This window comes from Argiope bruennichi, chromosome 10, assembly GCF_947563725.1.
Source record: "Argiope bruennichi chromosome 10, qqArgBrue1.1, whole genome shotgun sequence".
Classification (NCBI taxonomy): domain Eukaryota; kingdom Metazoa; phylum Arthropoda; class Arachnida; order Araneae; family Araneidae; genus Argiope; species Argiope bruennichi.
Window position 1 is genome coordinate 122,626,331 of NC_079160.1, and position 14,634 is coordinate 122,640,964.

Sequence of the window (14,634 nt, forward strand, 5' to 3'; positions counted from 1 at the left end):
CAGTGTTTTCTTCCCTTTCCACACTGTCTCTATCTTTGTCTCTTCATTTTTCAAGTGAATTTACCATGAAAAATCAAAAATACTAGTAAAGTCTCAAAGTGAGATTCTAATTCAAATAAATTATATTTTTATAACCAAATTTTATTAAACTTCAAGTAATTACTTTTTCATTTTATGATTTTGTGACATCATGTTTGTATCTAAAAAATATTTCATAAATGTGACATCTATAAAAACCAAGAAATGATAAATGTGTGATTGAAAAAAAATGCACTTCACATTGTAATATATCCAAGCAGAATTAAATTTAGGAAAACTATATTTCAAACAATTTAATTTTATGCAATTTTATAAAGGATCTAAGTACTTTTAAATGGAAGCAAAGAACAACTGGAAGTTCCCTAATAGTAAGCTGCTTCGAGGTAGTTTCATAGCTTTGGCAATGTGAACAAGGAGTATTATGAAGAACTTCATTGTGAGTATATCTAAAGAAAAGGAGAATAAAAAATTAATATTTCAAACTTGACAGAAAGTAAATAAACTATTCAATCAATGAAATGACTTTAAAACAAGTATTTTTTTAAACTGAATACAAAAAATTTGAGAAAAGTTTGAATCCTATTGTAATTACTACACCTTACTTTTACTTGAATATTACACCTTACTTTTACGTGATAAATCCGACTTTCAATATAAATGACACATTGTCGGGAAGTGCAAACATGTTTTTATTTTTACATGTAACAAATGGTTTAATTTAGAGTAAAAATGAAGAAAAATCGATGAAAAACTTCTAAATTGAAAAATTTCAGAAGCATTTTAAATAAACATATGCAAAATTTTGCCTCAAAAAATTGAGAATACACTAATGAAATTCTTGCAATCTTGCATAGAAAGAACGTGCCAGTATTTAGTTGCACGTCTTTTGGCTTTTATAATGACCTCTAAACGTCGTGGTACCGATTCGACCAATTTTTGGTTGTATCTGAAGATATTTTACCCCATTCTTCTTGCACCACTTGTTTCAAATGGGTTTTGTTTCAAATTTTGCGTTTTTAGACCACTGCTCCGAGTGTGGCCCACAGATATTCAATGGTATTGATGTTGGGGTAATGTGGTGATGTGTGTAACTGCTGTTTACAATGAAAAAGACACCATATTTTGACGTTGTGTGCATTCTGTTTGAGGTCGTTGTCCAACTGGAAACTGAAATTTCCATCTAAACTCAAATTTTTAGCACTTTTCCTTTAGATTTCTGCGAATTATATCCAAGTAAACCATATCGTTTATAATGCCATCTATAAAAATTAAATTTTCTACCCCGGATGAAACCATGCAACCTCAAATCATGACGGAGTCACCGTTATGTTTAACTGTAGGATGTAAATTTTTTGGATCCAAAGCAGTATTAGGCTTTCTCCATACAGTGCAATGGCTGTCACTGCCAAAAATATTGAGCTTTCTTTCATTACTAAATATAGCTTTCTTCCAAAGGTTATTGGTCTTCAAATGATGAGTTTTTACAAACTTCAAATGCTTTTTCTGAATTTGGAAGCTGATGAATGGATTCTCTCTAACAATGCGACTTTTAAATCCAGCTTGTCTAATGACTTTTCGCACAGTTTCAGCACTTACACTTCTGCGCCTATGATTTAAAAATTTTCTGCAACAAGTTGGATGAACCATATGGTCGCAGCAATCTAAAGGAAAATGCTAAAAATTTGGGTTCAGATGGAAATTCCATTTTCCAGCAGGACAACTCTTCCAAACGGAATGAACGTAACGTCAACACATCAAAACATTACCCCGACATCAATACCATTGAATATCTGTGGGCCACACTCGGAGCAGTGGTCTAAAAACGCAAAATTTGAAACAAGTGGTGCAAGAAGAATGGGGTAAAATATCTTCAGATACAACCAAAAATTGGTCGAATCGGTACCACGACGTTTAGAGGTCATTATAAAAGCCAAAAGACGTGCAACTAAATACTGAAACGTTCTTTCTATGCGAGATATTACAAGAATTTCATTAGTGTATTCTCAATTTTTTGAGGCAAAATTTTGCGTCTGTTTATTTAAAATGCTTCTGAAACTTTTTAATTTAGAAGTTTTTCGTTGATTTTTCTTAATTTTTACTCTAAATTAAACCATTTGCAGGGGTGTTTGTGGGACCCCAAAAAATCCCCTGAAACTTTTACAAACTTACTACCGGCATTTTGGAGTTTCAAGAAGAGGGGGGGGGGGGAGAAATGAAAAATTACAATTATGAAGTATTGAATGACCTAATTATAAAAGTTCAATGAATTACTTTTTTTGCAAAATTAATAACCATAAATTTTCAAACATATAAACTACTACATTTTATGCAAATATTTTAAATTACCTGAATTAATTCTTTTAAAAAAAATTATCTAATTTCTGCTGCTTTTTTTTTATTTTCTGATGTTTGTGGGCTTGTCTTTCTTTTGTGGTGAACTTCATAATTGCAGGAAGGTTGACTTTTATTTTCCTCATTTACAGTTGAAGAAATTTGCATAGAAGAAGCATATGCAGAGGTAGAAGCAGTTTGCTTTTCTGCTAATGTAGAAGGTTTTTCAGAGACTTTTATAGGTGACTCATCTGAAATACATGTTTTTAAGTCCCCTTGATATGTTTTCCAACTTCTGTTCATATTCAGTAAGAGATCTTTGTGAATTGGATCAGTCATTGGATTTTTTTAGCCATATTTTTCACATGAGGTTTCTTTAGAAGCCATTAAATCATATTTAATAGTCTGCACTGCATCTAGGGAATCAATCTTAAGAGAGGTTCTAAAGTCAGTGACAAGTGTATCCATTAAGTTGAATGCCCTTTCCACTAATGGACCATGGAAGCAGCTAAGGCAGGCTTTGACCAATTTAGCCAATGTAGGATACTTATAATCATTTGTGAAATCATCTTTTAAATTAAAAACTTTAGACCAATATTTATCAATTGTACACTTGACTTGATTTCCACTTTCATCAGATGTGTAGAGCATTTCTTTGGCAATATCAATATCACTCTGGTATAACCTTATTTCAGCTTCTACTTTTGACTTTTCATTATCACTAAAAATATGGGACATAAAAGATGATAATTTTTCAAAAGCTAATATTGTACTGGTTTTACCTCTTAGCTCTGGATTTAATGCTGTAAAACTAATTAGATATGAATTTTTAAGGGGTAATTTCTGTTTCATATGCTGAAATTTCAAAGTGAAATTCTCTTGAGTACATAAATAAAAAAATATTTCAATAAGCGAAACGAAAAATTTACACGTGCATCAATAAATGAAACGAAAATTTTACACAGCGGAGAAAAAAAAAATTGCGAAGCGATCAATGACAAATAGCTAATACGGCGAAAAATCCCCCTTCTCTACTTATTGGCGCCACGCCAGGAGAGATAAGACCTTTGAACACAGAGTCACGTTATCGCACATCTGGTCGAACGAAGTCTCTCCCTTTTTTTTCTGCCGCGCCTACTTGCCGAAAAGAATCCAGAAGAGAATGTCCGAGAACCGGGGGAATGAGTCATAACTCGCAATAAGGAAAGAACAAAAAAGAAGTTTTTTCGACCTTTTCACGCATTATCACTGCCTTTGGAGAAAGAAAGGAAAAGTTTTCACCACACACACTGACCTTGCGTTTTCTGCTTTCAAAGCAAACAAAATTACCCAGATCAAAATAAATAATTCATTATTATTCCTACTTCCTTTTGAACGATGATCCCCGGAATTTCCGGGTATCAAAGTTCAAAATCCCCGGAATTCCGGGGTGTCCCCGGAGCACAAACACCCCTGCCATTTGTTATATGCAAAAATAAAAATATGTTTGCACTTCCCGGTAATGTGTTATTTATATTGAAAGTCGGATTTATCAAGTAAACGTAAGGTGTACTCTCAATTTTTTGAGTCACTGTATATATTTAATTTATGAAAAATAAATTTATAATACTAACATTTTTCTTAAAAAGTCTTTGGCTAAATGCGATTTTCATCTACAGTTAAAAACTTAAAATATTAAAAAAAAAAAAAAAAAATCGGCCAGTGAAAAGTCAGTGATAGCTATATTAAAAATTCTCTATATACATTTCGTATATATTCTAATATATATTATATAATATTTCATACTATCCGCTTTTGGCGACCAACCGGTTCGCCAATCTTAATGCTTGTTAAAATTTAATTAATTAAATATTTTATGTAATTCCTACTTTAATAGCTTCTTTATCAAAATATTTTAAAACTTCAAATTTTCATAGTCATATAATTCACTCATAATATTATAAAGGCCTCCAGTCATAACATAATATGTATCTCTAATTTATGCTTTAAATTAAAGTGGAAATGATTAATCTGTAATTAATATAATAATATTTTTTACTGAAACAAAGCATTTTTTTTTTATAATATGATTACTGAAAACAGAGTCACTGAGCATTTAAGCCTTATGGGCACTAAAGAATATCTTTTTTAATTTATGTAATATCTCAAGAATTTGTCAACAAAATTTTCTCAGATCGATTAATTAACAATGTTTAATTTTAAATGCATCAAACACTAAGAAAATAAACAGAATTGTTTACAATAATCGGTCGAAAACAGGTTAAAAAAACTACTTAAACAACGATATACTTAAAACTATAAGCATATACAAAAAATATCTAACTAACATAAATACAATTTAATTGCAAAAGCATACAACTAACCTAAGAATAATTTAAATCATGTCCGCCTCCGTTGAAAATAGTTGTCAACAATCAGAACACATGCGCATGCGTAAATTTTCAACGCCAGTTATGGTAACGCAAATGCTCTAATTTTTCTACGCCAGTTGGGGTAACGCTATGCAGATTATACATTTTTAATTTCCTTTATTCTGTTTTATTTTTTTTCAAAAGTACTTCAGAATGAATCTGAAGGATCGATTTATTAATAATGTTTAATTTTAAATACATCAAACATTAAGAAAATAAACAGAATCGTTTGAAATAATTGATCGGAAAATCTCAGCCTAATCTCATTGGCGCGGGAAATAAAACAAAATTAAAACTGAAGCCTTACTGATTTATCAGTGGGGAAATGATTTTTTTGGTGGGAAAATTAATTTTTAATTAATAATTAAAATTCTAATTAAAAATTCAAAAAAAAGGGGAGCAGGTGCAGATTCCCGACATCCAAGGTATAAATGTACCAAATTTGATAGCTGTAGGTCAAACAATCTGGCCTGTAGAGCGCCAACACACACACACACACACACATTTAGCTTTATTATAAGTATTGAATATAGATATAGATTTTTCATTTCCAAAAAATTCCAAACGAAACCAAAGAATACATAAAGTATAAAATATTCTTAAAAAATAAACAAAAGTACATCAGGAATCAATTTTTGATTCTTTTTCACTAATTAAAAAAAAAGGAAATTTTTAGAAAGATAGGGAGTAAATTGCAATTTACCTTGTTTCAGATTTAGAAAGCTTATTTATGACATTCTTCTTTAAACTACCAAATTCTTTGAAATTGAAGGTTCGGGTTCATTATTCAATAATAGTATATGCTTTTTAATATTAAAATTTTTAAGAAATTCTTTTAAAATATGGGCATTAATCAATTTCGGATAACATAGTAAACAAATTTTCTTTCATTTCTTTGCCTTTTAATTGATTAACTAGTAAAATTTTAATCTATAATCAGAGGTATATTTATTTTTGAAATAAATAGTTAATCAATTACCTTTTCAAGCAATCAAAAAGAGATTCTGGATTAGGATTTATGCCATTTTTATGCAACTTAGTTCCATCTAAAATTGAAGCAGAAAAGAGTAAAATTATTCCAATGAATTAAAATAATAAAATATATTAATTTAACTACATAACTAGTTATCAGAAACATTATTATTATCTGTTGTATTATTTAAGTTCCATTCAAATAAACACAATGAAAGGAAAAGATTTCCTATAAAAATATTTTTAAAACATATGCATATGATTTTTTTTTTAACAAATAGAATTATATATATGCAAGATTGTAAACCTAATTTTCAAATGCATGACCAAAAAGGAGAAACTTAAGAAATAAATTTCAATTAATTTTACTGTAGAACTCAGAATTTGTACACAAGGAAGAAGATAGATGATAAAGAGACATCTGTTTACATCGTGATACAAGAGAAAAGTGAAAGAAGTTTCTTTCTTAAATAATTTTACAAAGAGATTCCGATAGGAATTTCTTTGACGCATGTAGACTTAGAAAGAGAATCTTAGGTATCTTTGAAATGAATGCTGAAGTGTAAGACAGGATTGCTACTCAAACCTGGGAAAAAAATTCCCTGTACACATATGCAATATAAGCGGAAATGTGCGAACAACATTTATGTGCTAAAGACCTCCAAATTGAACCTGTTTTGGAATTTATTAAAAGAACATTAATTAAGTTCTTTGTAAAATTATCCCAGATTCGTAACAAGTTATTTGAAATGTCACCATATGATATGGCAATGCCTAGCTCTAGGGCTGCAAATGACTTCTACATCAATTTACCATCTGTAAAAAGACTGAAAATTTACTAACTCTGTTACTAATTTGGTGGAATAAAATTCTCAAAATTATTCCTGTTTTGGCCTTAGATAGCTATACGTGTGAAATTTCTGGATTTTTTTGAAAATAACAAATCAAAATATTTAAATCAGTCCCCGCAATAAAAGGAACACGCAATGCAATTCCATTAAAGTTCTATTCCCCCCATAAATAATCAAAATGTTTTATATTAATATATCATAAAAGTTTTAATCTTACAATTCTAACAAATTTCATGACATTAGAGCTTTATGCGTTCATCTAAACTAGTTCAATTAATTTTAACCTCACTTTCAAATTTACAAATTATAATTGCTATTTGAAATTATGATGTGGAGGTGCTCATGACCACTTTGTCACACCGCAGAGCTCTGAAAAATCATGACGTTGGTGTTGATAATGGTAACAAGAAAACAATAATCCATTGTTTTATTGAGTGAGAAAAGCACGGAAAGGACACAACAATTTAACATTACTCTAAATAATAATATATTAAAAGAGTGTTTACATTTACATTAAGAAAAAAAGACAAAAAAAAAATTCTCTTTATTTATTGCCTAGAATTTATCTAAATAAAAATTTACATATTAAGGGTGGGGAAGAAGATATTGATAACCTCTAATGCTCTTTAATTGTAAGTCACACTAATTTAAAGACTCAGATGAAATAAAATACAAAATAATATTTTTACTATCATGATACAAACCACTTAACAAAAAATATTACAAAGTAGGACAATATTTTTATTTATTCATTTTTGCAACATCTTAAAATTTTCCAGCCAACAGTCAAATATTTTTTTCTTTTTTAACAATTTCATTTGCAGTGCTGTTTCACGCATGCTGAAATCTTTTTCCTTTTCCTGTACTTTTTTTTCTGCTCTTCTAAAGCTTCACAGCACCTCAAACATGCTCATTTAGCATGTTGAAATTAGAATCTTCAACGAAAAATCTTTCAGAAGAATCTAGAATCATCTGAAGTCTAAGAAATTCGAACAATTAAAACACTGCCATAAAAGTTTGATTTCAATAAGAGAAAAAAAAATTAAATTCGATGGACTTCAAAATATTAGAATAGAAATTATCTAAATGAATTTTTTCATTAAAAGAAGCAAGCTGATCTTTACATACAATTTTTAGATTTTTCAAGAAATTTTCAAATTGGGTCTTTCCACATTCTGAACATGCCAGAGAAATCTGTACTTACGAATAAAAAAATTGAAGCAAATCAAATGTCCATTTTTCACATAATAATGCATTGTTCATCAATAAATGTGGACTTAAATAAAATATAGCCTGTAAAACATCAAAATATTTAGACATGCATTCAACACTTTTTTATAGTTTTCTCCACAAATATAAAATACTCTACTAAATGACTCTGTTTTCAGTTTCAGAACTTCATTAGTAATAAAATAACTTGCACTCACTATTCTAATATTGATATTTTCTCTCTATTTAAGATTTTTAGCATCATCAAGCTCTATCATTCTTGATTAACTGTTTTTAAAAATGAAAAGATTTTTCATATGAAATTGTCACTATTAGTGCAAATGTCAGATTTTTTAAAAAAAATGACTGAGGAATATTAGCAATATAAAAGAAGCCAATTTTAGCCAGAATCAATTTATCCTGACAAACATTTATAATATTATCACTTGTGCAGACCTAAGCATTTTTTTTTTTTTTTTACTGGAATTTATACTTTCCTTTATGTTGTCAAAAACTTTTAGAATAATTTTGCAAACACTGATATTTCTACCCTACCAAGAACAAAATGTCAATCAAAATTCAGAAGAACCAATAATTTCCTGAAAATTACCATGTCTACCTGAACTATCTTTAAATAATCTATACATTGCTCTTAGAGTAATATCTGCTCTCCATTCCGTAGATTTATGTTCATACTGAAATGCTCAATGGATTATTGTAGTCCAAAAGTTCCTAGATCTAAAACTTTAGTCATTTTCACAAAAAAAAAAAAAAAAAAAAAAAAAAAAAAAAATTCTTTTTTGACATGTTTAAAACATTTTAAACTTACATTTGTTTCATCTATACCAATTTGTAAAAGTAACTGTATGTCCAAACTTGATACAATTTTTTAAAGAAATTCTCAGTTCTTAAGAGGCGGTATGCCTTGAAAATATTGAATTTTTAATATTCTATTGAGATTCTATGGGTTAACTCCCGCCAATATCTTATAACAAGATCCATTTGACATTTTTGTCAAATGCGGTTCAAAACTTCATGAAAGCATATAGTAATTTTTTTTACTTAAGAGACTGTTGCAAAAATGAAGCTAATCCAAAAATATAATCTATGATACTTTTGTAAAACTTAATGTACATTTTTGGGCTTTTCCACTATCAATGAACATATGTGAAAATATTTCTGATATATCACTAAATGATTTCAAGAACGAAAGTGACGCAACAAATTTAAATGCTCATAAAAGTTCATTTTTAAATGAATATTCTTGAACAAAAAAGTTCGAAACTGATTTATTTTTGGTCATTAAATTTGACGTTTCGTTGTCATTTTTTTCCTGGGTTCTTTTTAGATAAGTCCAACATTAAGGATGATTCTTTTGAACTGGCAGGCAGTCTTGTATGTTTTCCTCTTTTAGCATGACTAGTACAGTTCATCAACGGATTCTGAGACGACCACTTCTCGACGACCCCATCTCATTAAGGGGTGAGACACGGAAAGATAAGCGTGTTTGCGGTATAATTATCTGTAATGTTTACGTCTCAGAAAACTGTGAGTCTTCATTGTTAAATGTAAACATCTCCTCCTTTCATCTTTCCTTTCACCCCTATTTTGATGAATTAAACCCATCCTAATGCATGCGGCAAAAGCACGGAGGGTTTTACAATCCGGTGCTGAACTATAAATGTCTATATTCCCATTTTACATACGCTTATTATCTTCCGACAAAGTGAGTAGTACCCAACAAACAGATTTTGCAGAACTTCTCTAACTTACTCAGTAAAGTCATGAATCATATTTTTATCTGTCCAATCTGAATTAAACATGGATTTTGGACAGCCCATTGTTTTTAGTCAGAGAAATTTATTCTTTCAAGCAATACAACAATCTTGCGCATCTTCATAAGCTGCATTCCAAGAATGTCATAAAAAGTGGACAACTGTCTCTGAAATCCCAACAAGACTGATCTATACAGAAAAAAAAAGGAGGGAAGAAAGTAAAAGAAGGGGAAGAAAGTAATGCAGAAAATGAACGAGTTCCAGTGATTACAGAGTTGTTCCATTTTTGGTGCTAAGACTACGATTTTTTATTTTTGCATATTCCGAATTTTTTAAAATGGGGGGGGGGGAAGCACTAAGAAATTTAAAATTCCTTGCATTTTCTCGGTTTTTATTGGAATTTTCAAATTTTTCTGCCTTTTCCCTTTTTTAAAATAATTTTAAAATTCTTAGCATTTTCCTGGTGCCATGGCAATCCTGTTAATAGCATTAAGATAAATTTCAAGTGAAGTATATTTTAAAATAATATATAAAATCTGAATTAAAAATTTATTGAAAGATATAAAAACTCACGATTTTTGGAAATAATACTTTCAAAAGATTATTTACCATTATAGAATGATTTAAATATGAAATCTAATAAAAAAATACAATAGAAATCTTAAATTAGTGTAGGTAATAATGATATTATTTACGATTCAATTATACTCTTTCAATATTTGAATAAACTGGAAATATACTCTAGATAATTTTTTTAGAACTTTTTGAGCATTTCAATAGCTTGTTGAGCCATTTATTGGACTGTAGGCATTTTTTTTTTAAAAGTTCACAAAATTCTTGAATAAATGAATCACCATATTCATAGGCTTCAGAAATTTAGAACATCTTTATGGAGAATAACACACTTTTGCTGATCCATATTTGACTTAAATCTGTCGACGGTGCTGATGAATTATTGTGATGAGAATGGAGCACCTAAATGAATCATATGGCACAGGGAAGGAGCCTGGGAGTGAATGAGGCCTCTCCAAAAGTCGATGGCACAGAACACACGATTTGCAGCAGCACAGCAGGAATGCAGCTCAGAACAGGAATTCAACAGGCGGCATGGCTTGGATGAGTGCAGTGCAGTGCAGTGCAGTGCAGTGGTACTAAAGAACATGAAGCCTTGGGAAAGTGTGGCATAACATGAGTCAGGAAGAAGTGGCTAATCACAAATCTGTGCTTTATTATTGGTGAGTTGTGGAAGCATTCAGCTCAATTGCCTTTCCTACAGATTTGATTATTAACTTTGGTCCTTAATGATTTAATTCTTTATGTAAGAGTACTATTCTCTCAACTTAAAATATTGTAAACATAATTTCGCAGATGTGTGGTCAAAAAGAAGTAATTTTTGAAATAAAATTCAACTAATTTTACCACAAGAGTCATAATTGATACACAGGGAAGTAGGTCGATGATAGATACCATCTGTTTGCATTGCAATGCTAGAGCAAAATGGAAGAAATTTCTCCCTTTAGTGATTTTAATAAGAGATCCTGATTGGAATTTCGTTGACACATGTAGACTTAGAAAAGAGAACGTTAGGTATCTTTGAAAGGAATGCATAAGTGTAATAGGTTTTTATTCCTTCACTTGGAAGGTGAGAAATTGAAACAGTCATCTGTTTTCTAGAGCATAAAGAAAGTAATTAAACATAAAAATAGAACTTAGATAAAGATATAAGACAACATTTAAGAATGAAATAATGTGATCTAATTAAATATAAAAATCAGAAAATTAAAAATATTATTGCATATATATATTAGAAATTTTATTTTGCTTACTTTAATTTAGAATAAAAGGTTAATTTCAGAACTGAATAAATTTTTTAATATTTTTGCTGATATTCTTAATGACACACACACGCACACACATATAAGATACTGTTTGAAAACAGACATGGAATTTATAATCATATAAAGTATAAATGCATACCCAAGTCTAAACTGATGTCCCGAAAAGGTTCAATTGCTGTTGATACATAACTATAAAAAAAAAGAAAAGAAAGAAAAGCAAAATGAGAGTGAAAATATACTTATTTCACATTATGTATGTATACATATGCACTAAAAATGTAAACATGTAAAAAAATCATGAATAATTTTAATGTTTTATCTTAAATGATGAGCACAGTTACATCAAGTAGGCTGGTTCTTCTTACTGTAGCATGTAATTTCAATATTTTATGAATCACAAAATTTAATTTTAAGACAAAAAAATGTAGACAAAATACAAGTTTGTTTGTTTCAATATTAATAAGCAATTAATTGATTTTCAACTTCTTTTTTTTTTTTTTTTCATATATTGTGTAAGCCTTAACTTACACAATGTAAGACAATAACTCAAGAACAAATGCTTACTGGAAGAATTTTAAATTTATTCTTTATATATTTTGTGAATAACGTATACACTGCTTAATGTGGATAATGTTATTATTCACTCTACATAATCAAAAACCTCCGGCACAGAGCTGATGTATTCAATTTACACAAAAATATTTATTTTGGATGATCATCGCATACTTTTATGCTATCAATTTTAAAGGTGGAAAACTAACAATTCTTTCATTTGAAAACAGAATCAGCAATTGATGTTTGTAAAATTTTTCACTCCACTTGTAAGGAATTTTTTAAGTGCCTTCGTTTACATTATCACCAATCACCATGTGAAGAATTTCAGAGTATGGAATCTTTCACTATTTCTTTTTTATATAATTTACTGTTTGGTGGGCAGAGATGGGTTTCATACACTTTTGCCTGAATTAGTTTAAAGAAATACCATATAGTCAAGCCTGACTTGCATTTCATTGTACAACCATAAACTACTACTGCCTGCCATTGAACTATGGATACATCACGCATTAAAAAAGAAAGGGAAAAAACTGAAATTGATTAGATTGTTTAAGACAAAATTGAAACTATCGATGAGTATTAAAGTTTATTTAAAATGAATTACTGATACAATGCTGCTACACAGTTGATTTTTTTTTTTTTTTTTTTTTTTGTAAAATGTTGAAATATCATGAAAATTTTTAATACAAGAAAAAGGAAATGAAAACACTAGCAGTAGGTGAAATGTATGAAAAATTAAAGATGAAGAAGACCCAAAACTTTGATTTACAAATGTACAAGAACGTGGCATATCACTCAACAACCCACTAATGCGCCAGTAAGCAGATTTTGACAGTGAAAATGGGCTAATAAGAATATGTTGCTACTAATTACTGGTCTCAAGAAAATAGAAAAACATGTCACAAGCTCATAGACAACTGACATAGAAGTGCTGGATCAATAAATTAATATATACATATATCATTGCATCACGTGCCCAACAAAATGTGTATAACACAAATGTAAATTACCACATTAATCTTTTCAAGGGTAAAATTACAAAAGTCAAAAAATTTCAAAGAAGCATTAGTCTGTTTTCTGTTCCATCAGCATTTTTAATGGTCGATAAAAGCAAAATGTCATGTTGTTTCAAGGGTTTAAAAAAAAGGTTTTAATCAACTATTTTGCTAACAATTCTGCTAGAATACCATTCATTATATTCAATAAAAGATTGGTTAAGTGGGACAACAATTTAACTCACAAAATTCAGCTTCTTAAAGGTAACTACATAGTCCACACTTTGAATATGTCAATAAAATATATCAATGTTGTATTTTTGCCATCCAACAAAATGTCTTTAATACAGCCGCCTTGTAATCAAGAAATAATAAATAATTTGTTCTTTAAGGACATACTACTAGCATGAAAGGCCATCCAAAATTTTACAGGCAATGAAAAAGTTAATGCAAATAATATGGCTTAAAAAAAAAAAAAAAAAAAAAAAAACTTTTCCGAAAATAGTGCAAATTGGATATCAGTAGACATGATTAGAAATTATTTCACTCTTTAAGACTTCTAAAAAATATTCAATTATAAAAATTCTATCGTTGGAAACTTTAAAGGTATTTTAAAGGGAAAATATAAAGAGTGGATGACCATCTATGAAGACAATCCAGTAGTTACTATACTGCCAGTTTGAAATTTGTTAAGCTGTTTGTAAGCAAGATCAAGTAATAAACATTGATGATTTCAATGGGGCCTCATATTTTGAACAAAATTCTCCAACAAACACTGAAATGAAGCCAGTATTTGATATTTTGAGACATGACATGCAGCACTGCTAAAATAATTTTTTTTTATGAACAATATATAAATAAACTGTTAAGGAATAATTGTCAACTAAGAACAATAAATGAATTGTTAGTTTAAAAATAAATTAAAGGTAACCCAGAAGTAAATATTTTTTCCAAAATTTCTATTTCCATGATAAGATAAGAAGAATAATTAACTTTACCCTACTTAGGTATCGGTTATGTAATTAAAACTTTTAAGTTTTAAAACATTTACTAGCAATTCACATCATCAATATTGCTTAACTGAAAAAATTTAATAAAGTTTTCTTTAGTTAGTTAAATATGTAAAACAATATATTAACAATGGTTGACAATCAAGAGAAAGAAATGCATGCAAAGAACTTACCTGCACATTGAACAGCTGACATCTGACTGATAAAAACCGGCAAAAACTTGATCTACAATGCAATCACAGTCACTAACGATGTGGTACAATTGCTCATCAGTTTCTGTGTAAAATGTTTTTATTAATAAGTAACATTTTTCATCTAAAAATATTATTCAGAATGCAAATCATTCAATCTACTCATGAAATGTAAAAAAGCTCACCTTCACCTCGAGCATGGGCATGTAAGCCACCAAGAATTGCACCTAAAAACTCATGAGCATCTTGTTGATCAAATCCAATCAAATATTTAGCAAATTTCCATATCAGATACACCAATTTGTGCGGAACATGAGGCTCTGATCTTCCTGAGTAAAACTGAATAATAAAATGTTCATTAAGAACAAAATAGTTTTTAAACATAAGAAAAGCAAGATTGCTATCCTTAAAATACAAAACTTCATGTCATAATCATTTATTAATAATTAATGAATTA

The 14,634-nt window shown here is 29.3% G+C and overlaps 1 protein-coding gene across 1 annotated transcript in view; it reads right to left on the bottom strand.

The window, feature by feature from the left end:
* Positions 1-14,634, bottom strand: part of LOC129988568 (ubiquitin carboxyl-terminal hydrolase 22-like) — a 43,210-nt gene that overhangs the window by 11,682 nt on the left and 16,894 nt on the right. The window contains exons 6-10 of the mRNA XM_056096819.1: positions 14,363-14,516; positions 14,160-14,262; positions 11,566-11,615; positions 5,761-5,827; positions 368-485 (exon numbers count right to left, since the gene is read on the bottom strand). Coding sequence (XP_055952794.1) covers positions 368-485; positions 5,761-5,827; positions 11,566-11,615; positions 14,160-14,262; positions 14,363-14,516 — 492 coding nt within the window. The remainder of the gene's footprint in view (positions 1-367; positions 486-5,760; positions 5,828-11,565; positions 11,616-14,159; positions 14,263-14,362; positions 14,517-14,634) is intronic.